Raw genomic sequence first — 23,242 nt, forward strand, 5'->3', positions numbered from 1 at the left:
AGAATTTAACATACAAATGATTTGCTTTCCCCAAAGGAAGGCGAAATTTATCACAACGTGATGGTGAAAAGAAGTTCTTTGCATAGTCAAAGTACTGAAACAGCTGAAATCATACAGTGATGGCAGCTGATGCATCATGTTGATAATGTAACATATGTAATAAATATGTCACTACATATGTCACGTATCTATTGATGCATCAAACCTTTAATATCAGAACCGTAGCAACAAGCATGCTTTTCTGCACGTTCCCAAGAGATGACTTATTGCGTGGATCCCACTTGTATCTGTATCAATTTGTAAGACATTATTCTCAGCAAGTAGAAGCAGAACAGTGTATAATAATTTGTACTATTAAATTAGTTAGCCCATGAAAATAATGGATCAGTGGTTTTAAATGAGCTCTTTGCTAAAAGGAAACATAACCACAGTGACAAAAATACTTACCCAAACAAGGAATCACCATCCTAAAAATTAAACAAGCTGATACAAATTATGCAAACATATTTCTATCTAATACTGGTAATTTAGTTTTAGCAAAACAGCATTACTCAATACATTAACGTCTAAATTTTATTGGTGTCTAAGTTTTCTTTGATTTTAACCTGTAAAGCTTTGTTTTTGGTTTTACGGTTATAGAAGGAGGAACTCTTTAAGTGACCTTATAATAAAAATAATTTAAACCAACCCTAAAGGAAACTATACATTGTTTGATTTTGAGAAACACTAGATAAATTAATTCCTACTTATGCTCAAAATAGAATCTTGTTTTCTATACCACACGAAGTCTGAAAACAGAAAAGAATAGTTAATGAATCTCTGAACAATATGGGTGACACAGTCCACCACAGGTATGAAAAAATTTAACAAGCCATCACAGACCCCCCTGCACCTCTCTGCCGGTCGGTCTGGCTCGCTCAGGGCCCGTTTCCTCCCTGGACTATGGAGCTCCATTAGGGAAGTGGCCAAAGCCATTTTGCTCCTTTTTGTATATGCAGAACCAAGCACTGCACGCACCTCACCCACAGGAGCTGCTCAATAATTGAGCAGAACTGCTAAAGCTATAGAATTTGGATTTCATTTTCCATCTATTCCCTAACATTTGAAGCTGATATGAATACACAATAACACAGTCAATATGTAGGCACTGATGGAGGAAACTGTCACATGTTGAGGTATGGGGAAGTCATTCTGGCTTATACACGATTTAACTTAAATTTTATGCTAAAACAGGCGAGAGTAGCCTATTTTGCGGCCTGTCAAATGTGCATTGTACATCTGCTTTAACCATTAAAGACAATAATGCATTTAAAAAATTAAAATGGAGTAACTGTGTGGTTCAGGCATCCAAAGCAGTGCCAGGTGGCCACTGTGGATGTGGTTTCAGACACGTTCCTGCAGCCCTGAGAACCTGAAAGTTCTGAGCTGTATCAGACTGAAGGACACTACCAGCCATTCTCAAAACAGTATCTGCCCGCCGCTGCCAGCTGCGACCTTACGGTCTCAAGGTCTCCCCCGGTTACTATGCAACCATTTCAGATCCTAACCGATCTTACTTAACAAGCACCCTTACGTCTTGCCAGCTCCAATTATAATTGACAAACAACTTATGTAGCTTGCGATTCTTGCCTTTATAAGCCTCCCCTATGCCGTAGTCCAGCAGAACACAATTCAAGTGCTTCCTGAATTGAATCTGTGTCTCCCAGGCTACAGTCCTCAGTTTGGCTCAAATAAAAATCTTTCCTATTCCTATTACAGATTGCTCATTGATGGTTTCTGTCAGCAGCATGTTTAAGGAGGAAAGCAGGATAAATGACCTCTCTCTTAAATCAGTCCGTGTGTGTGTGTGTGTGTGTGTGTGTGTGTGTGTGTCTGTCTCTCTCTGACACCCACACAAGCATGCGCCACAAATACAGCTCTAACAATTTCGTCTAAAATTTAGGGCGGGAGAAGACCAAGGAAAAGGGAAGCACTTTCTAATACTCCTGCAGTGAAATAGCCCACGACTCTCCACCAGACATAGATAACTGTGGTTTTTGAGAATTTGGACATACTAAGTATGGCAGTGAGCCTATTCATAAAAAAGATTAGAGATCACAAGTTTTGGTGAGAATGCGGAGGAAAGGGAACCCCTACACACTGTGGGTGGAAAGGCAAATTGGTTCAGCCACTCTTAACTGCATGGTGGTTCCTCAAAACAGAAGAAAAGTAGGACCACCAGAGCACCGTGGCCAGCCACACACGCACAGTCTCTCCGGGCTACACACACTCGGCTTGAAGCTGAAGGACTTCCCCGCCCCAGGCTCCCATATTCCAGACTGGTCAGCTGGCCCCCGTCGCCTGTTCTGTGTTCCCTCCCGATTTTGGACATGGCGCTCCAGAGAAACCTGGGTTATCCCTGCGTGGGGGACCAGCTGAAGACCTCTGCTCGGAAAACCTCTGATTCCTTGAGTGTGCTGACACCCTGAAGTCACTGTCATCCTCCCCCAGGAAGCGCTGACCTCTCACGTCCTCTCTCTGTGCCTCTGTTAACACCGGTCTGAGCTGGCAACATGCTGACCAGGCAGAGAAATTCACTAAGTCTTCAGTTCAAACCCTGTGTGAAGTGTGTGCTCTGAGCACAGCCCCTCCTGAAGGAGGTGTTCCCCACTCTTGAGGCGGACTGTCGGCCCAGAGAAAACTGTCTCATCTCTTACAAGTCTTTCAGGAGCACAGCCACACGAAGTGACAGCCGGCAGTGGTCGGACAAATGTTCCAGCACGCACCGCTTCAGCAGGCGTTAGCTTTGAGTTCATGGGCAACACATCAAGTACATGCATGTATACCTCCAAATAAGACAGGGTGTGGGTGACGACATGTTGTGGTCCTGGCAGTCACCAGTGAAGCAAGTCAGATGGACTCTAGGGGTTCAGGGGGTGGGCCTACCGCCCCAGCGTCTGTCTTCTCGGAACTGATTTCCTTGGCCAGGGTACCACACTGTTTTGCATCTTTGGCCATTTGGCAGCATATTTTGTGTTATTCCATGTAATATGTTCATTTCATATTTAGTGGCAATTCAAAAGATAAAGGCAAGGATTTTTTAGAGTTTTGAAAGGAAGTTCTTCTTTCCCAAACATGAGTGATTGAGAAGACAAAAATTTCCATTTCATATGTGAGAACCTGGAATCCATCCACGTGGTTCTTAAACAATTCAGCTAATTATTTTGAACGTATGTATCTGACACACATAAATGTACATATATTTACTCCTGATGCATACATGACATTAACTAATTATATGTATATTTCTACTGATTGGCAATTTTGCGAGTGTGTCTGTTAAGTGTGTCTTTTCATTCTGATGCTTTGACATTTTGGGGCCCTACTGGTCCTTGACTGTCTTTTCCAGGGCTGTCAAACCCTAGAGATAGAAAAACACTTGCCTGCAAGCACGCCTTTCATATGCAAACCAATCAGTCCAGAGTTCATGTTCCCCAATCTCCTCCCTTACCCGAACCTCAAGCCACCTGCCCTAACACCGAGGCCAGGTACCAGACAACCGGGAACAGAGCCCAGTCAAGTTATTCAGACTAGCCAACCCCAACCCTGCTTACCCTGTCTCTCCTGCCGTTCCCGTAGACACCACAGTGAAGGTGTTTGTCCATGGCCCCCCGGATCCCCCGCCTTGTGATGGACCCTGGTGCTTCCCCATGTGTCCCCATTCCATGCCGTGCCTTCCATTTCTAGGGAGCTGTGAGTACAAACTTCTCCCCCCGTGACCCTCATTTCTGTGTCTGCACGTCTTGCCACACCTGAGTAAAACAAGGCCCAGGCACCCTTAAAACGGTGTGTGTTTAACCAGCAGACACTATGATCAAATAACCAAATCCCAGTTGTAAACCTTCAAGAGATCTTTAAAAAATCAACTCATTCAACTAGTGAATGTTGCATTCAGACATCTGCTAGAAAATGAAACAGATCATAGTCGTACCTTCGACATCTTTGACTTGGTGTCTGTGATGAGAAAAGACATGTTGTTGATTTCATTCTGCACCACGAAGTTCTGCTCTTCCCTTTTGAAGTTCTGAGAAGTTCCAAAGGAAATGTCAATTAAAGTCACGCAGATAAGAAGTTGATGGAATTAGAGGTTACACAGGACCCCAAAGTTTCTACAAAGATAAGGACCCATTTGATGTATAAGACATGAAGAAGGGAGACACATAGTTGTGGAATATCCAATGAGGCTGCTTGGCCACGGGCAACAATTCTGGGAACTAGACATAAATATGTATGTTTCACAGATGGGAAAACTAAGGTGAGGAAAGTGTAAGTAACAAAGTCACACACCTACCAAGGGATGGAATGAATATTCAAACCCCAGCTACGGTGAAAAGCATATATTGCCTCTTGGGATAAAAACAGATTTCCTAAGGGCATGCACAACCATAACGCAACTTCCCGTTCAGTCAGCTATTCCACCTACATTTTCAAATACCATAACATTATCTTATTCACCTTTAATTTAGGAACATAAAAGCACTTGCAAAATTTGAGCAGTGGTAGGAGTGAAAGCAAATACAGAATAAAAGCAGAAATAATCACAGAGTTTTCAAAGAGAAAGAAACGATCTTCCTTTTTCAGATAAGCAAAACCCAAATAAAATAATTTTAAAGCATGTAAATATGTTAGTAATCGATGAGTAATAAAGGTTTGTATGAAGGACAGTGAGTAGACCATGCGTCAACTTTCATTCAGCTCATGTTAACATGCCAACTTACTATTAATAATACTATGGCTATTCACATAGTTAAGTATTTGCAGAAGAATATGCATGACACATATTAACAGATGTGTGTTCTAAATATACCCATGAGATTCAAATGCACACATTCAGATTTTTTTCTTATTCTTGAAAGTATCATTAGGCATTCATCCAAAAACCTACTGATTATGACAAATACACTCATTTCAAAGTTCTGTGTTGCTTACAAATTTTTTAAAGATACTTCTTTGGTGTTTTAGCTATTGATGAAGTTGAAGATTCTCAGTTCTTCAAGGAAAAATATGCTGTTTCTAGTTTTCTTAAGTGATTTACTCGGGGCTCTGGATTTCAAAATTCCCTTCGGAAGTACCCTGAATGATCTAATCCCCCTTAAGGTGAGTTACCAAGGATAAGAAATCATGTGCTTTTATGAGAGGAGCATAAAGAGTCTGAAAGAATCTCCCATGATGCCACAGAGAGTGAATGTCAGCGTGGAGAGACAAGTCGACATGTTAAAAAGCCATTATTTCCTTTATTATCTCTATGTGATTATATTTTTTAATGTACGTTTTTATATACATCTTGGTATTAAGTTTGACAGACTCCTCAGAGGTAGGCAACAAATAATTATTATCCTAAATATTAAGTAGAAAAGTCTTACTTTTTAAAAATATTACATTTTCAAATTAATCAGACTTGTATAACAACATAATGAAATAAAGTGGGAAGCGACCTTTAATGACACCCTGAGGTTGAGGTGTTTAATTTTTACTTTCTCAGTCTCCCTTTTACATAGCACCACAGAATAATAACCGACACAAAAACTCTAAGCTTTTGAAACAATCTGAGACACTAATGTTCATTTATCCATATTCTACTAGTCACTGGAAATAATTATAGGTCACTATAAAGTTCCTTCTTTATCTGTAAGTATTTATTTTTGTAATAGATTTTACTACAAAGTTCTTACAATTAAAATCTTTTTCAGATTTAGAAATATATAGTTCTACGTGTAGCATACAAAACAGTGCAAATTCACTAAAGATGTACTTGTAAATTCTACTGACAGGATTCCTAGGAGCTTTATTTTATTCTAATGAGTGAACAAAACTAAACTCCTAGGGAAATAAACGTGTGTGATGACAGAACGAATTTAAAGAAGCAGCACCTTCACAAGTGACCGGGGAAACAGGAGCCCATCCCAGGCCCTCAGACTCCCAGGGGCGAGGCGGCCAAACGCAGCAGAGGGAAGGTCGGGGGAGTACCACAGCTCTGTGGGCACACAGCCCTGAGATTTACGGGCGAGGGTACGGTGATGTTATGGAGTGTGATTAAAACCTTCTGTGATTGTTGAAGGATAAACTACAAAACTCAAGCTCCCCAGGGGAACCTATTCTGTCTCCTCACCAGTTACGTGACACTCAGGAGACAAGCCTGAGACACACGCTGGTAGGTGTTTACTACGGGGGTTGGAAAGTTGATTAAATTTCGAAAGTCTTCGACACACACCAAAGAGTGAGCAGGGGCAACACGCTCCGACTTACGTGGGACTTTGACCAGTAGATAAACACCTCGGCCACCATGCGGAAAAGGTCCTCTGCTTCTGCGTTAGGCTCCTGGAGCCACTTTGCCCTGGGTCATGCAACACATAAAGCGGCTTCTCAGTTACTTGTTAAAGTCATGAAAGGAAAAACAAAAATCACCCTCTCAGGTTAAATTTGAAGCCAAGGAAACTAGAGGCAGGCACGCTCGCCCACAGAGCTCATAAGTGGCTTTAGCGCACAGCTGGAACATGTGAAATAATTTCAACGTTGTCAGCGTCAAACTGCTAACTTCCACATGCGCAAGGCAGACTGTGAAATTAACGTACCTACCCACCTCTGGTTAAGTCATAATCACAAGCAAGCTCATCATCGCTAAGCAGTAGTGAATGAGGCAGTTCAACTGGGACACGAGAACCCAGTGAGGTTACGACCGGATTAGAGAAGTGAAATGACTTTCGGACACTCTACCTGTTGTAGTCCACAAATCGAATCAGGAGCGGGTAGAAGGCGTAGAGGTCCCTGGCCAGCGTGGTGAACTCGTCCAGGATGAGCAGCTCCGCCTCGGACATGTCCCCCCTGGCCTCGGACTTCAGGTGGTCCTCCTCCGATACCACCATCGCCGCCTTTTTCTTGAGTTTCTCCATTAATGGCAGGAAATGAGTTTTCAAGAGCTGAGGTTTCACTTTGTTTATAATGGGCTGGGAAAACACTGTTTGAAGACAGACATTACCGTTCGGCTCTGCATAAACAGTCATTAAAGTGAGGCTCAGACGGTCACCACAGTTGCAGCATGATTTCAGCCTCCCTCCCCTGCAGCCCACGGCTTCCGTTAGCACCCAGCTCGCGCCTCGGTTGTCTTCCTGGCCCCAGACCTGATTACACAGCTGCTGTTCAAAACAGTTACTGAACGGAATTTGCTGTGCTTCCTTGTGTTTTAAAAAAGAAACTGGCAGCTAATTCAGAATTTAAAAAAAGACTTTCACCCACTTTGGAAATCAATTATTTTCACACAAAGAAGCAAAGTCCCCAAATGGAAAAGGTCCCCCTGGCCCTCTTCCTAAAGCACAGGAGACTGCGTTTCTGCCACTGCTCATCCCCTTCATCACCTGCCTGGGCGTTCCCGCCCCTGCCCCAGCGGAGGAGCCAGGTCACACACAGCGCTGCGCATGTGTTTCGTGATCACTGCAGTGGTCAGCAAGAGCTCTACACCTGGTTAGGCCTTTTTTAAAAGGCATTTTTTCTCCTAAGAGTAACATACATATAAACATTGGGGAAATGTATAAAAGGGAAATGTTAAAATCAACCATAATCACTCTACCCACATTAGTAAGACACTGGTGTATTTTTTTAGGGGAAATTTTATCAGAGAAAAAATTCATATGTATATTTCTGAACTTAAATTTTTAAAACTCTTATTTTAATCCTCCATGATATTCTGAACAGTTTCCAAGTCATAAAGCATTGTCGAAACCTTAATGTTTGAAGGTGGCACAGCACTCTGCTGCACGGGTGCACACAATCAACGCGACCATCCTCCAGTGGCCGGGCATTCAAGCTGCTTCCAGTCACTCAGTACAGAGAGTGCAACGATCGATAAATGTGAGTATCTGACGGGGTCTTTTGATTGTCCTCCCCAAATCCCGGTAAGGCAGATTACTGTCAAAATTCAGTGTTATTTTTGTCTTTGTCTACAGAATCACCACTTTTTACTGCTGTGTTCACGGATTCTTCTTAGAGAGACTGTCAAATCAAGAAAATGTTTACTCACTTAAGAGTAGTAACCCTGTGGAAAGTTACCCAGTGTCTGATCAAACCTGCGTCTTTTAAAGAACAGCGTGACAGAAGTAATCAGGAATATTGTTTGCGGAAGAAAGTATTAAAAAAGACTAAGACGGGGGCGGCTCTAGTCCTCCGTATCCCGAATCCCCCGGGAAGCGGCGCTCCGGCCCAGCCTCACCTGCCAGCCTCTTCATCCAGGCGCCCTCGTCCACCCCCAGGTTGTTGTATATGATCTTCAGGATGTTGCCCAGCAGCGTGTTCATGTGCTCCGAGCTCAGTGCCGTGCAGCACGTGTCTGCCCTCCCCGGGTGGTTCTCGGGGCCGTGCTCCCACCAGCGGGACATGTAGCTGCAGAGCATGGGCAAGATGACCTCCATCACATGTGGCATCTGAGTGTAGCGGATCCCGGACTCAGCCAGTTCCACGATTTCTTCCATGAGCTTCTCCAGAGATGGTATATTTGGACAAACGTCTTCCACATTAGCTGGCAAACTGAGAGCTAGAGAGGCACACATAAACATGAACAGTGTGCAGTGAGAGCAGACAGGGCGGTCACACGGCCACTGCGGACAGCAGCCCCCAGCTACAACGCCTCACATGGGCACCCAAGCTCCGCCAGACCTGACGTGCCTGCAGCTGGATCCCTCTCCCTCTTCTCCCAGCAGCGACTTCAAACTCCTTTTCCCCAAGTCCTCACCCTACCCCCTGAAGACCAGCCGACGGCCGTCCCTTCTACTTCAGAGCTAACGGGGTATCCAAAGTCTCCTCCTCCAACTGCCTCTCGTGCCAACAAGCCTCCCGCCTCTGGTCCACAGCCAAGCTCGCTCCCCTTTCCGGAGGAAGGAGTCCTGAGGTCCCTGTTCATGGTCCCACCTGTGCTCCCAACACCGAACCAACCCGACAGCACGGCCTCACCCAGGCCTGGATTTTCAGCCCCTTCCTGCCCCACTTCAGAAGCTCAAGTCTCTCTAGACTGTTGACCTTTCCAAGTGCTCTCCCAGCCACAGAAATGACAGCCTCTGCCTTCTACCACCCAGCAAGTTTAGTCTTCCACAGTCCTATCTTACTAAGTGTTACAGTGGGACCTCTCATCACTCACCTAATTCCCTTTTCTTAAAAACCCCTTTTCCTTCACCTCAACGCATGGTCTTTCCTGACTCTCTTCTGAATTTAGCCTCTCTCCTTGACCAACTCTTTTCTTCTGGCTGAACTTGTAAATGTGGGTTTTCTAGGGGACTCATCCTTACCTCACCTCTTTTTTTCAGCTTCGGTGTTTGCCTAGGCCATTTTGGCCATTCCCATGGGCTTCTGCTATCAGCTAATAACTTGAAGCCATTATTTCCTAAAGTTTTTTTGTGTCTCATAAGGAATGTCTCAAAAACAACTACAATACAATGGGTCTGAATTTAAACTTGGCCTTTCCTCTGCAATCTATCTTTTGAGCAGGCACCACGACCTCGGTGAGGACATTATTCAGTGAGTCACCTGGGCTAGACACCCGGGAGAAATTCTAGGCTCTGATGTCCCTTCATCTCCTGCAGGAGATGCTTCTACCTCTCAGATCTGTCACAATCTCCTCACTCCACTTGAGGGGCCTAGCCCCCATTAGAGCTCTTCTGAATCACTACAATCATCTTCTGATTGGTGATGCTCGCTCATTCATCATGGCTACGATGGATTTCTAAAATGCAAATCTACTTGTGGTACTCCCCTTTTCAAAGCCAATAAAAGGACCCTTTCTGCACTGGTACAGGCTCCACTCTTGACCCGACACAGAAGGCCTTCCTTGTCTCATCTTGCTTTTCCATCCTTGCCTCCTCTTTTCTCTTTCTTCCCCTAAAAGCTATCTCCATCTCAAAGTACCTGAAGTTTCTCCTAAAAGACCCAAGTTTCAGTGTTTCTAACTTCAAGGCTCATCTTGTGCCAACTCTGAATCTTCCCAGGTGCTCTCAGCTCTGACTGCGTTTTCTGTGTCCTCAGTGTCCTCTGTCAGAATTTTGTCACATGTTATTTATCACCCTGAATTCTGTCACATGTGTTTATCACCTAGAAACTCCCCAAGGAAAAGACTTAAATCTCATTCATCTCGGTATCATGTCCCTTCCATCCACCACGGGTGTACGTCACAAGTGGTTATTTGTTGAATGACTTGCCTGAACAATGAGTGAAAGAGAATCATTAAATTCAATCCCTTTGCTTTGTTATGCAAATTTGCTATGGAAACATAAGCAGGTAAATGATCTGCTCTGTGCATATCCTCACTGTAATGAAAGAACAATCTGCTTCATTCTTGACTCATGGCAAAAATACAACGTATCAAAAATCCTTAGTAAGACAACTCAGTAAGACGCGCTTACACAGATAACTAATAATCCAAACTCAGTTGCGTCTCCCCGTTTACAAATACGTTGTGGAATTTACATAGAAAAATACCGCTAGGTCATACTCAGCATGTTCTTCTTTAGCTTCCTCTGCTATATGAAATTAGAATCATAAAATAGGCTAATTCAATAGTGACCTTTTTTTTTGAGTTTTTAAAAGGTTTTTACTTGAGAGAACTCACTATAAAATCAGTGTAACCAGTAGGTCCCATAAAAACATGAATTACACAAAGAAACGATCTCATTAACGGAGAGGAATGCGTTTGTGTTTTGAACAGCAAATACTTCTTGTCTACGTTTGGGGAGCTCTTTAGGGCTTTTGGAAAACAACTAAAATACAAGAGACTTATCAGACTTAGGGGACCAAACCGCTAGGAAAAAATGCTTGGAATAAAGCTGTCCCAGTAAGGTAGACACAGCAGGTGAACCAAGAAAAATGACAGGTACAAACCCAGAAATACAATGAGCAAGAATGCTGTCTGCTCGCTGACCACCTGTACACGGCAACTGAGTCAGGAATCAGAATGACTGATTTTTTCCGTATCTGCTGATAACTTTGTCTTATTATCGAGAGTGTTAATTTGTGGCTCATTAACTTAGAAGAAATTAATTTTCTTTCAGAAACACCATGGGAATAGCATTCTGCATTCCAAAAAATGCCAAACAATAACTCTTAAGAACAAACAGCATTGGAGATCATGAATAAAAATGGCCCATTAAAAAATACAACAAATAACAAATGTCATGACATTTTAGCTTCAGATACGAAATGCCGCACGTGCTTCTGCGTTACCTGCTCTCTCTCGTGAAGACTTCGTATTGTAGATTGAGTAAACGTTGTGTTTGTCCAGATGAGTTTCCAAAAAGGCTACAGGAAACGCACCAGCAAAGGCAGCCAGGCATTCTCCTAATGCAGAACGTTGCCTGTAAGTGGAAAACGCTTGTATTTTTTAAGTCTTCTAAGTGAATAACTGAAGCAGTTACGTGAAAATTGACTAGTTCCACCTAAAAGGGCAATAACAGTGCTCCTGATAAAACTAAACTTTAAACCCAATTTCTATACTGCAAAACATCATACACTTTCAATGGCAAGTTCTCTACCACCAAAAAAAGCTAAATTATCTGTCAGCTAAAAAGAAACTAAAAACATTACATACTAAAATAACAAATAAAAACCTGTAAACTCCCCCACAAGCTTGGATATTTCACGTGCCGTCTTCTTTCTTTTTTAATATGATGATCTAAGGAAGAATTCTTGCCATGTGAACAAATGGATTTTGATAAAAAATTTAAAAATAAAGTACTAACACTAACAAGCAAACATTAGCATTTCTGAAACTTTACCTTGTATAAGTAACTTCAGGGCAGCTATGAAATACTAAGATATGACAAATGCTATAAACTATTGATAACACTCAAAATTGATTTATCATTTTCAAGGGAAGGAAGGTGCTTAGGGAATCAGACTGTGATCAATTTACTCAATTTACTCCCCTGCTCCTGATATAAATCCTCTCTCTCCCTTAGTTATCTACTTAATCCAAGGCTTTATGAGCACATTAAGTGTTTACTACATATAGAATAATAGGAGAGTGATTTCAGCAGTTTAAGAACTCCTTAAATGACTGTACACATTTTATTTGAAAGTCAATAAAATGGCTCTAATTAAGAAAAGATTACATAACTCTCTAGGTAGTTTTAAATTTCTCACTAGAAAAACACACTTAAACAATGTCTGACTATCTAATATTTTAATTAAAAACTAGTAAATACCTGTCCAGCTAGGAGAAAATGGCCCTTCACAGAACGCCAATGAGTAAAATAAAGTTCTATTCAAACATCTAATAAAATCTCATTACTAAAAATAATCTAGTAAATTACAAAGACCAGGCTTAGATTCAGACAGACCCAAGTCCTGATCTTCATCCTAACACTGGTGTTACTCATTATAGGAAAGTTGCTTACTCTTTTCAAGTTTTTCTTTCCTTAACTAAAAATATGGAGACAGAATTGCAAAGTTTTTGGTACACAGTATAGGTTCAATAAATGTTTTAAAATAATGAGAAATAACTCAAGAACTTAGTAGCCTAAAATGTTTCATGTATGATCCCAAAGAAGCTAATCTATTTCCTGACATTCAAATGGACTAGTCCTTTTACTTCATTAATAATTCATGTGAATTATTTAACAATTTACTTTAAAATACAAATTCAATTATGAATTCTCAGATTAACTTGGATCATTTGTGCTCGTATTCTGGAAATACTAATTTTTCTTTTAGATGACTTGTATTAAAATAACTTTTTTTAGTATAGTGTCATATTTTCCAAATCTTTTTACTCATCTTCAAATTTTTATTTTTATATTCTCTCTCACTTTATAATTGCAAAGTTAATTATATACATACATATATATATATATGTATGTATACACACACACACACACACACACACACATACACATACACTTAGAAACTAACAGAATGATCCGAATCTTATCAAGAAAAATACCCCAGCAAGGCAGTAACAACAATAAACGGCAACTGCTGAGGTGGGAAAGAATCTGACTACCAGATACTCAGAAATGTTATAAAACACCAACAATTCAGGCTCCATGGTACTGTTCCAATTACTTAAAAATCAAGTAATAGAACAGAACAGAAATTCTAGACATATAACCTAGCAAATATATGTAGCATATGGTGAAGAGTTTATTTGAAATCAGTGAATAAAAGAAATATTTAATAAATTGTGACATCAGACATGGTGGGTGATTTAAAAAGTGAATTTGAATTCTACATAATCCCAGAGAGAAACGTGAAATTCAGACGCATGTCTAGTCTACGCCTGGCTTATCTTCGAGCCTTTTTCTGCTGAGCAGAGAAAGCTGAGTCTAAAGGACACGCTCCTGGCCGCCCCTCGTCATTCTCTGCATTGGGTTCTTACTCTCACAGGGACTCGCCTCTATTGTGTTCATCAGTTTGCCTGCTTGTTTTGTTTCTCCCACTTGACACAAGCTCTGTGAGAGCAGGGATCTATCTGTTCACTGTTATATGACGCTTAATAAATATTTACTGAATGAACAAAAGGATTAAAAAGTAAATCTAAACAACTGAAAGCATGGAAAACCTGGGAGAACAAATATTTGAATTTCTAGTTATTAATTAAGGGTGCAGTATAAACTTTTTAAAAAATTATGAAACTAAGGGGAAGAAACATATATGAAATAACTGGTAGATCTGATTACATAAAAACCCAAAATTCTCATGTCATAAACCACAATCTGCACATAATGTTTTATATATAAACACTATAAAGGAACAAAAATGCTAAAAGTCATAAAAACAGGAGAGATAAGCAAGGTTAATAGTTGACAAATATAATGGTTATTACTAATCAGTACAACAGCACTAATAGAAAAGTGGGCAAAAGATAGGAAAAAGCAGTTTATAAAATAAATACAAATGGCAAAGTAAGACACAAAAATCGCTAGTAACCGGTAATTAGGGAAATGCATTTGAAAATAAAAGTGGGATCTCATTTTTCACTATTAAATTTATAAATAGTAAAAAAGAATAATAATCAGAAATGAGAAACGTGAGGAAATGAGAATTCTCTTGTAAAACTCTGAAGTGCAAACTGAATCAATTTCGTATCAAAATCCTTTAATATATGCATACTCTTTAACCTAGGTTTCCAAATTCTCATAAAGGAAACAAAATAAAAATACACAGAAAACTATGAACATACATCTAGCATCCTTCATGTAAGTGAAAAAGAGAAAAGAGCCAATATGTGAAAAATAAAGGCACATTTCAATAAATCACAATACGTCCTTCAGATAAAATATTTTATAGTCATGAAAATCATAAGAAAACAGAGTTTAACCTAAAACACAGGTAAAACTTCAAAAATATTCAGAGTGAACCCAATTACCTTTTCCCATTAATCTGCTTTCCTATCCTTTTGCAACTGTCACTCTTAATTATTGCTTCTTTAGAAGTTTTAATATTTGGTAGACCACATGATTACCCTTTTATTACTCTTATTTCTCTCAAAATTTTATTGGCTAGTCTCATGCATTTATTCTTTTAAAGGAACTTTTGAATTATTTTTTCAAGTTCAATAAAAAGCAAATTTCTACTTGAAATTGTATTATAATTGAGATTAACCTGGGGGAGAATTTACACCTACGGAATGTTCTTCTCTCAGAACAACCTCCGACTCGCTTAGTTCACTGACCAGCCTCCCACCAGCGTGTCTTGTTATTTGTCCTAGCGTTTGAAAGCCCTCTTTCCCTTCTCCCTTCCACAGAAATCTTTGACTGAAGCTGCCAGTGATCTCCGTTGCCCAGGTCAGGGGGGCACTTTGCCCGACCTGACCTGTCCACACCGCCTCATCCTGCTAATCCTTCCCTCTGGACCTTGAGGACAGGACAGAAATTAAATGGGTCTTAACAGCTGCCTAAATTCATGTTTATTTTGTATTTCTGATATATAACCAGAAACTGCACTAGCAGATTCCTTCATAAAATTCATTAACACTCTAAGGTTAAACTTTATGTTAATTATGGTCTTTACCATTATTGCTTTACACCTTTTTTCATAATGCACTTGTTTTTATCATATCAGTTTAAATTTAACTTAAAGACTAATTACTCCCAAGGAACTCAATGTGTCAATCTGGTTGTTTTAGTTTATGACCAAGTAAAAAGTTATAAAGTGAAGACTCTTGAAATAAATAATCATAACACTTGAAATAACTATTAATATGAAGTTAAACTTTTAAAATCTTACCTTTCCACATAAATACTCTTGCTAGTTCCCAAAGCATACAAGCTAGTCAGAATTCTATAGCATGACACCTGCACATCTTCCACTAAGGAAAAAGAGAATCTCACTTAAAAAAAAAAATAAGCTTGTTATCAGTACATTGTCCTGAGAAAGTTTAGGCTAAAGACAAAATTCCAGATTAAAGGCACAATAACATTTTAATATTTGAAAAAAGCAATACAAGAACAAACATGCATAAAATAAAATTTTAAAACTTTTTCTCAAACAAAACTCTTTTCTTTCAGGAGCTGAAAGCATTCTAAAGAACTGTGCTCTGAGTATCAGACAGAATATTATCAGGAATGATTTATCATTTTTCTTCAGGTACAAGAATAAAGGATTTCTTCAAGAATAAAACTAAGACCAAAAACAGTTTTGACTCCTGCTCCAAAGGTACATAAAGACTGCCTTTTACTTTAAGTCTCTAATGAACAACAACGGTAATGCTGGAGAATGGGGTATGTCAATGATTTCTGAAACGACCTGAAATTCCAGGCGTAAGTGAAGTTTTTTAAAGCTGGAAAATCAAATAAACCTTATAGATGATCTTTGGTCCAATAAAATATGTTCAACAGGCAAAGGAACCTAAGAACTTTGGATTTCTAATTCAGCTGGGCCACCCCTCCCTGGAGGACACAGCATGATGTGAGTGGGGGAACCTCCCTCGTCCCCCACATTTGTCCCTACGTCCACGTGGGGCTGCAAGCAATGCTCCCACGGCTGAACCAAGGAGCGTCAACACCAATGTCAGTGTTCTGCCGCTCGGGGTCGGGCCCCTCACTGAGTAACGCAGTGGTGCTCACACAGAGTGGCACTTGGCCCGGGAGACCTACAATACTGAGCGTGTGCGGGCCAGACGCACGTGACTGCCCGGCACGGGCTCGTGTCCTCTCCTGCGTTCATACCAGCAGCAGCGCAGGAGACCAGGTCCTGCCGGTTGTCCCAGCTACCCTGGGCATCCTGCCGACATTCTTAATAGCTACAGAATCCCAGCCCCAAACAGCTGATTGAGCCCCCCATGAAAACAGACAGAACCCTGCAAACACAGGATGTCCGAGCCATCCCAGGAGATCAGTTACTGAGACACAGATTTTGTCTCGAGTGTCTCTTCATACTTATCAGTGGGGTTGCTTGTGGAAACAATCTGCATCGACTCAGAAATGACCTGAAATCACTTAACGCTGCAGGTCGTATGGTGACACTGCATTAGAAAATGTCCATGGAAAGAGCCACCACAGAAATAGTAAAATCTGGAACTCGTATTTCAACAATGTGGAGGTGGCTGTCCATAACCACTACCTCCTGGTCCCTTCTGAGCCCACGTGACTCAGTAACTCAAATGCCTGTAACTCAAATGTCACCCTATGAAGTTCTGCAAAAACAAATAAAAAGCACATGAAGGTAAAAGCAGTGCCTGAGCAACCTAGATGCGCTGTTACAATTTCCGACTCTACTATTTAGATAATGAAACTCTGAGTAAAAGGTTTACATACATATCAGATCTTCTCCGAACTGATGCTGGCCAATATGCTCAAATAAGGACGACAGCATTGGCAGCAGCGCCACCGTGGTATAATTGATAATCTGAGTAACGCCTTTGGGCTGGTTTCGGGTGTGGGTGAACTGGCCCTGCTTGAGGTTCTCCATCGTCTTCTCCAGATCCTCGGCGGCGCTGTCCAGGAAAGCCCGCAGCGCGCTCTTGACAGTCTCCAGGCCAGTCTTCATCACGGTCCTAGGACGCAAATACCGAAGGGAGGACGCGGGCCTTGGCGGGGGGCAAGCAACATACAAACGAACCCAGCTTCTACACGACGTTTATTTGTCCACGACCGTATTCAGTCAACCAGATTTTTAAAACCCACTTTCTAATAAATTTTTCCTGTGTACTTGAGCTTACAGCAACATAAATGCAAACGCGTACCCTTTCCTAAACACCTTCCCAGTCCATGTAATTAGGACCTCGGAGCAAAAGGCAGACCTGATGCTTTATGTGTTCCATCCGTGGTCTTAAATTCTGAGACTATTTTACAACTAACGAAACACAGCTCCTGAGCCAGTTTAGCTAATCCCAAATCCAACAAAACCAGAATGCTTTCTGAGGTAACGGGTGGGAAAGAAACATTTAGTGTCGGCTAAACCAAGTCACCAAATGACAGATGTTTTTCAATGTAAGGGCAGCAATCAAGTCTTTTCTATACAAGCCTCTGGAGACTGAGCCTGTGCAGAGGTGATGCGCTAAAGCCGCTACTTCTGGCAGAAAATGGAGGAGTGTAATAGCATCCCCTTTCTTCATTTATCATATAAAACACCTCAAATGAAATTTTAAACACAAAAATCAATCATCGAGAGCACCATGGAATATTCTCTGTAGAAGACTTTCAGGAACCTTTACTTATAGTAACTGAGTTACATGTGTGGCTTAAAGGCTGAAACAACTTTGCTAACCAAATGGGGTTCGCGTGTGGCTTTCCGGCCATGCTGGCGGCAGAGCAGGAAGCGCCCAGACCTGGAAACTGGTCTACCTCCACATCTACTGTGGGACCTCACACTGCTCTTTTCTCATCTGGAAACTCAGAACACAACCCTTGTGTCTCCTGTAAAGCTAAACGTTGTTCCCGACGCGGAGCACGACCATGCCTGGACGCGGACCTCTAGAGGTGGAGCTCCTCGTTTTTATTCCACACAGTATTGTCCCAATTCAACCCTCAATTACAGAACTTACTTGAAATTTAAATAACAATCTACAAATGACCATAAAAATAATAAAATGTTATTGTACTACTAATTTACAAAAAACTTTTTGTCTACACCAACATCTTTAATTCCAAAGAATAAAATCAAAGCACTCTTAATATTCCTATACATCATTATTACACTCACTGATTTAAATAAAAATACAGTCATTTACCTTGCATCCAAAGTCTGACCCAAAATATGAAGACAGTTGACAATTGATGTTGCATCATTTCCTAAAGAGGAAACGAAACGCTGTATAAATTGTCTTGAGAATTTCTCAACGTTTTTTTCTATTAATATTTGTGTTCCAAAAATTAGCCAATAACACAACTCAATAATGATAACTCAATTTAAAAGTTTTTTGATAATCAGGTTTGAAATCATGCAGTTTCTCTGCTTAAAAGTGGTTATGCGAATGTAAGTAGGAAAGCAGTAAAGCATGTCTCATCGAACAGCTGACACGCCCAACAAGCACTCGCAGCGCTGCACCAGGCTTGGGGGTTCCGGCTGGGCTCTTCAGGTGTGTCCCCCTCCCCGCTACCAGCTCTCCCTCTACCAGCTCGTCTGAGTTTTAAGTCATACTGCACGACAACTTGTCAGGTCAGTGACAGCCTTCACGAAACGAGGTGGGCTGTAAATCTAGTAAATGTGATTCCACTGATTACCCCAAGCAGGTCTGCTTCCTTATTGCATCAACTGCACTGGGATGAATTAATCTGCCTGAATTCAACTGCACTGAAATGAGCTAATCTGCCTGAATGTCGTTGCTCTTTGGTGGAAAAGAAGCACCAAACTGTTGTGTAAAAAGCATCAGAGGCTGAAGAAGCTAAATGTTACCTTTTTGAGGTATTTGAAACGGGGGTGACTCTTCTTAAAAATAAAACGAAGTTCAGTCATTTCGATTGGCACAGTTTATCATGAAGTACAGAAATGGGATTATATAACGAACACACATATTTTACTTTGCGATAAGGATACAGAAAATAAAATAAAACATGACTCTGAGGAAACAGAGTGACTGGACCACTCACAATGGTCTGACACCCTGACTGTCTCATCCCATACGTCCTGTGCGTTTCAGACACAGCCACTGCCTGAGTCCTTAGCTTAACAACCAGGATTTGCACGTCAGTTTTTAAAACACTTGAGCATGTTGTGTTCTTTACACACAAAAGTACCCTAAAGTGAATGAATTAAGTACACAGGGAAACGAATGACTGCCGTAGAACGTGGGCACACCAGTTCAGTGATGCGATGCAGGAAAGAAGAACATGAAGGCATTCCTTGTCGAGACTCTGAGTTCTCTCAGCACATGTCCCTTAATCTTGCGCTTTAAATTTCAGAACCTCTGGTAACAATGAAGAGGAAGCCAGGTGAAATTTATGTCCCTGTCTACTGGCTGGTGGGAGTGCAAGGGCTTCTCCTGTAGCCTTTAGGAGTATTACTCATATGCTCATTCACTCAATACACACGTGTTAAACACCAGGCACTCTTAAGCTCCCAGAGTTCTCAGGGTACTTGCATTTTAATAGGGGATACAGACAATGAGCTATTAAGCAAAACAGAAATCAATATGTCACATAACATCAGGTCAAAGTAAAAATATACACAGCAAGGGAGAGGGATGAGAGCAACTGGACAGAACAGTAGGGTGAGTGGTCACGAGGCCCCCCCCAAGAAGGTGACATCTGGGCAGAGACCCGAGGAAGCGTACGCGCAAACCGCGTGTACATCTGGGAGAAGGGCCCAGGCGGTGGAAACAGCACGTGCAAAGGCTCCGGGGCAGAAAATGCACCTGCCGTTCCAGGCAAGGACGGCTAGATGGCTGACGTGGGTAGGTTCGGGGGAAAGGAGGAGGGTGTGAGGTGGAGAGGATGGGAACCAGCTTCTAGAGCCTTGCAGCCAGAGCAAGTGCTTTGGATTTTTTTTCTTTTTTTTTTTTTTTTTTTTGAGTGCAGCAGGAGGACATTCTTAGGTTTTGAACAGGATGTGCACTTACTTATATTTTAAAAGGAGTAATTCCAATGTGCCCAATTGTGGAAGGGCGAGAGTGGAAGCTAGTGCAGGAGTCTAGAACGAATGGATGGATTGTGGTGAATTTGGGTTAGGATGTTAGCAGTGAAGAAATTAAGAATATATGTTAAGTTTTTGCTTATGGGTTGCAAGTTGGTGGGAGGGAGAGGAGACTAGGATAACTCTGTGACCGCTTGGGTGAGGAACCGTGGGTGAGCAGGTAGGGGAATGTTGGTAGATTTAATGATGTGGAGAGAGCCCAGGGGGGGTCCAGAACGTGGAAGGAGGGGAGGCTGGGTCTTGTGCTTTCAACAGGCTAAGTGTGGTGGGCCTATTAATTCAGGCAGGGACGTGGCATAGACAACTGAGAAAAATCTAGAGTGCAGAGAAGAGATCTGAGTTAGAGCTACAAATGTGGGCTTTGTAAGCATACGGATAATTTAAAAATCACGGACCTGAATGAAATTAGCTAGCATGAGCATAAACACAGAGGCAGAAAGGTCCCAGAGTCTCCACTGTGTGGAGGTAGAACAGTTGAGGAGGATGCAGCACAGAAAATGAAAGAGGAAAGGCCCAGGAGGAACAGGGGACACAGGAGTGCAAACGAGTCTCATGAAACCGAGTTCAGCACCAAATCAGAGAGACTGGCTCCACACTCCTCCAAAAACTCACAGTGCCACTGTCCCTTCATATGGATGACCGGCGCTTGTACTTTGTACTGGGCCTACGCAGGCCTCTTCCCAAAGGAGGCGGATGGTTTAAACTTCCATTTGTAGGAGCTCGTGAGGTGCAGCCCGGCACCCCGGAGAGTGCCTGGTACAAGCAGGCGCTCAGGGAAGTGTGCGTGGCTGACGGCGGGAGGTGAGTGAGACCAAGAGGAAGGGGCATCGGTGGCCAGACACGTTCTGTGGGTCAGATGAATACGTGTCCGGTGCGTGTGAGACTTCTGTAATGGCTCACGGCACACACCCATGAGCTCATTCATCTGCACACCTCGGCACACCCCAGGTCAGGTACAGGACAGCTCCAAATGGAGGCACCTCACTGTAAAAATGGTGCGAAAGGACCCTAAGGGGTGCGGAGAAAGTATTAACTGAATCCTCAGCATTCTCATGTGTAGGCCAAGCAAAAGCACCAGTGTTCTTGGCACGTGTAAAAGCCTGAACTGATGGCTAGTCTTGAAGAGACACAGCACGCAGTGAGGGAAAACCAGCATAGGACTATGAACACAGCCCTTCTCGAGGCCAGCCACAGCACACAACCGAAACACCAGTCCCCTGTCAGCGAGAGCAGGAAGGCCTGTCAGAGGGCAGAGAGATGGTAAAATTTTACAGTGATGACTGTATTTCCATGTTCTTTACTATATGTAACTTCTTAACTGCTCTGAGTAGCATAAAAACCAAAAGTTTGATACTTTCAACTTGGTTTTTTCAAGATTCAAGCTACTTCCTCTAAAAGCTTAAGGAGTGCCTATTTAAGACCTGTGTGTTTGCATCAGTGTGTGTGTGCAAACATAAAAGGTACAGGATGAAAATCAGGTACAGCTCACACCTGAATCTAACAACACACAGCAAGCACTGGGTTTTTAAAACCATCGTTACCAACTCATACAATAGCACAACTCTCTAAATAACAACAACAAATCATACTCACCTTGGAGAAAAATAAGTATTTTAGCAAGACCTACTGCTTCATTTAAACACATGCTAACACTTGTCTCGTCCAACGTTCTGCAGAGAACACTGGAGCGGTCCGCACGAACGGTGTGGACCTGCTGAGCTCCGGGGACACCGAGGTCACCAAAAGGAACACGGACACTACATTCCTTGTGCTGCCAAAAGCTTGCTGTATTCCCCACGTTCCTACAAGTCTGTCACCAAATGTGGACATTCTCCAGTAAGTCTGGGGAGTCTCTGGACAATTAACCATCTTGCTAATTAACATTAACAACTCACCAGAAAACAGGAAGGTAGAAAAGGCCTTTAAATGATGGCTAGTTTGTGCCAGCCTCCTCCAATAGTTCCTTAAACTGAAAGCGTCACTGTTGGTAGAGTTTACGGATCTTTCTGTTTGAAGAGTCATTAATTATGTGTCACTTCCTTTTCAATGGAAGTGCCCTAAGTGTCTTCATGGACTGCTTAAGGAATTTTAAAAAAGTGATTCTCAAAATTGTAAGACAAGTGGATACTACATTTTTCTTGAATGTAAGAAAATCCCAAATTGACAGCTTATCTCACTGTAGGAAACATCTGCTGACTTATCTATCTTTTCTTAAAGGTAGGACCTGGTTGGTTGATTCATTCAGTCATCAGATATTTACAGAACAGCACTGTGTGTGCGCCAGACTTCCTGCTAGGTGCTGAGGATAACAAAATAATCTGCCCAAGAGCTGAGAGTTGTGTGCCAGAGAGAGACGTTACCAGGTGACCTGACCAGAGAGGTGAAGGACAGGTACGCAGAGCTATGAGGACGTATCACAGTAGTAGGAAAGAGTGTCCCCAGGGAGGTCAGGGATGGACTTCCCAAGACAGCAGCATCCAGGCTGAAATCTGAAGGATGAGTAGTGAGCTCCATGCTGGGCGTGCAGGACGGGGGTGGGGGGCGGGTCTGGGATCCCGTTCCATGCAGCCATTGCAGCATGTGCAAAGACAAGAAGGAACAGGACACACTCAAGAAGCAGAGAGGCCATTTAAGCTGAGGCGTAATGAGGTAACAGGAGCATGCTGGGAAATGAGGATGCGTGGTACGTAGTGGGAGGCGATGGGACACCAGCGGGCCAGGTAAAGGGTCCTCACGTTTGCTCTACAGAAGGGGGAGGTCACTGGACACACAGGAGCCACGCGGTGATGGGGTGGGGGGATGGCCCTGGAGCACAGCCGAGAGGGGAGAAGGGTTAGTGCGTTTGTTCTCGGAGGAGGGCAGGTGGGAGACACCCGGGCATCAGCCTGCGGTGGTGGCGGTGAAGAGGGAGAGAAAGCTTCGTTTTTTCATCCTCACAGCCTAAGAGGATGCCTCACACACAGCAAACACAGATGTTTATTGACTGAGGGCCTAACCTGAATGTCATTACGGCAGGAGATTCATTCACACATGTGAAAATACAGCCCTGAAGAGGTCTTGACACACATGCACCTGTGCTATTCCTGCTGGAGCTCTGGTTACCAGATTCTCCTTCCTCTAAAAGTGACAAAGTCTTAAGTGAGCTGTAATAGTAGGA

The 23,242-nt window shown here is 42.3% G+C and overlaps 1 protein-coding gene across 15 annotated transcripts in view; it reads right to left on the bottom strand.

Annotated features, from left to right (window-relative positions):
* Positions 1-23,242, bottom strand: part of RYR2 (ryanodine receptor 2) — a 543,353-nt gene that overhangs the window by 87,214 nt on the left and 432,897 nt on the right. For all 15 annotated transcript variants that reach the window (XR_010381799.1, XM_064487828.1, XM_064487826.1 and 12 more), the window contains 8 exons: positions 18,185-18,245; positions 16,770-17,008; positions 15,241-15,322; positions 11,239-11,369; positions 8,243-8,563; positions 6,754-6,994; positions 6,286-6,373; positions 3,971-4,063 (listed from right to left, as the gene is read on the bottom strand). Coding sequence is in view for 14 of the 15 variants with exons in the window: in XM_064487828.1 (XP_064343898.1) it covers positions 3,971-4,063; positions 6,286-6,373; positions 6,754-6,994; positions 8,243-8,563; positions 11,239-11,369; positions 15,241-15,322; positions 16,770-17,008; positions 18,185-18,245 (1,256 nt within the window). In the remaining variant the exon portion in view is untranslated. The remainder of the gene's footprint in view (positions 1-3,970; positions 4,064-6,285; positions 6,374-6,753; positions 6,995-8,242; positions 8,564-11,238; positions 11,370-15,240; positions 15,323-16,769; positions 17,009-18,184; positions 18,246-23,242) is intronic.

The sequence above is a fragment of the Camelus dromedarius genome, chromosome 8 (assembly GCF_036321535.1).
Source record: "Camelus dromedarius isolate mCamDro1 chromosome 8, mCamDro1.pat, whole genome shotgun sequence".
In the NCBI taxonomy this organism is placed as follows: Eukaryota; Metazoa; Chordata; class Mammalia; order Artiodactyla; family Camelidae; genus Camelus; species Camelus dromedarius.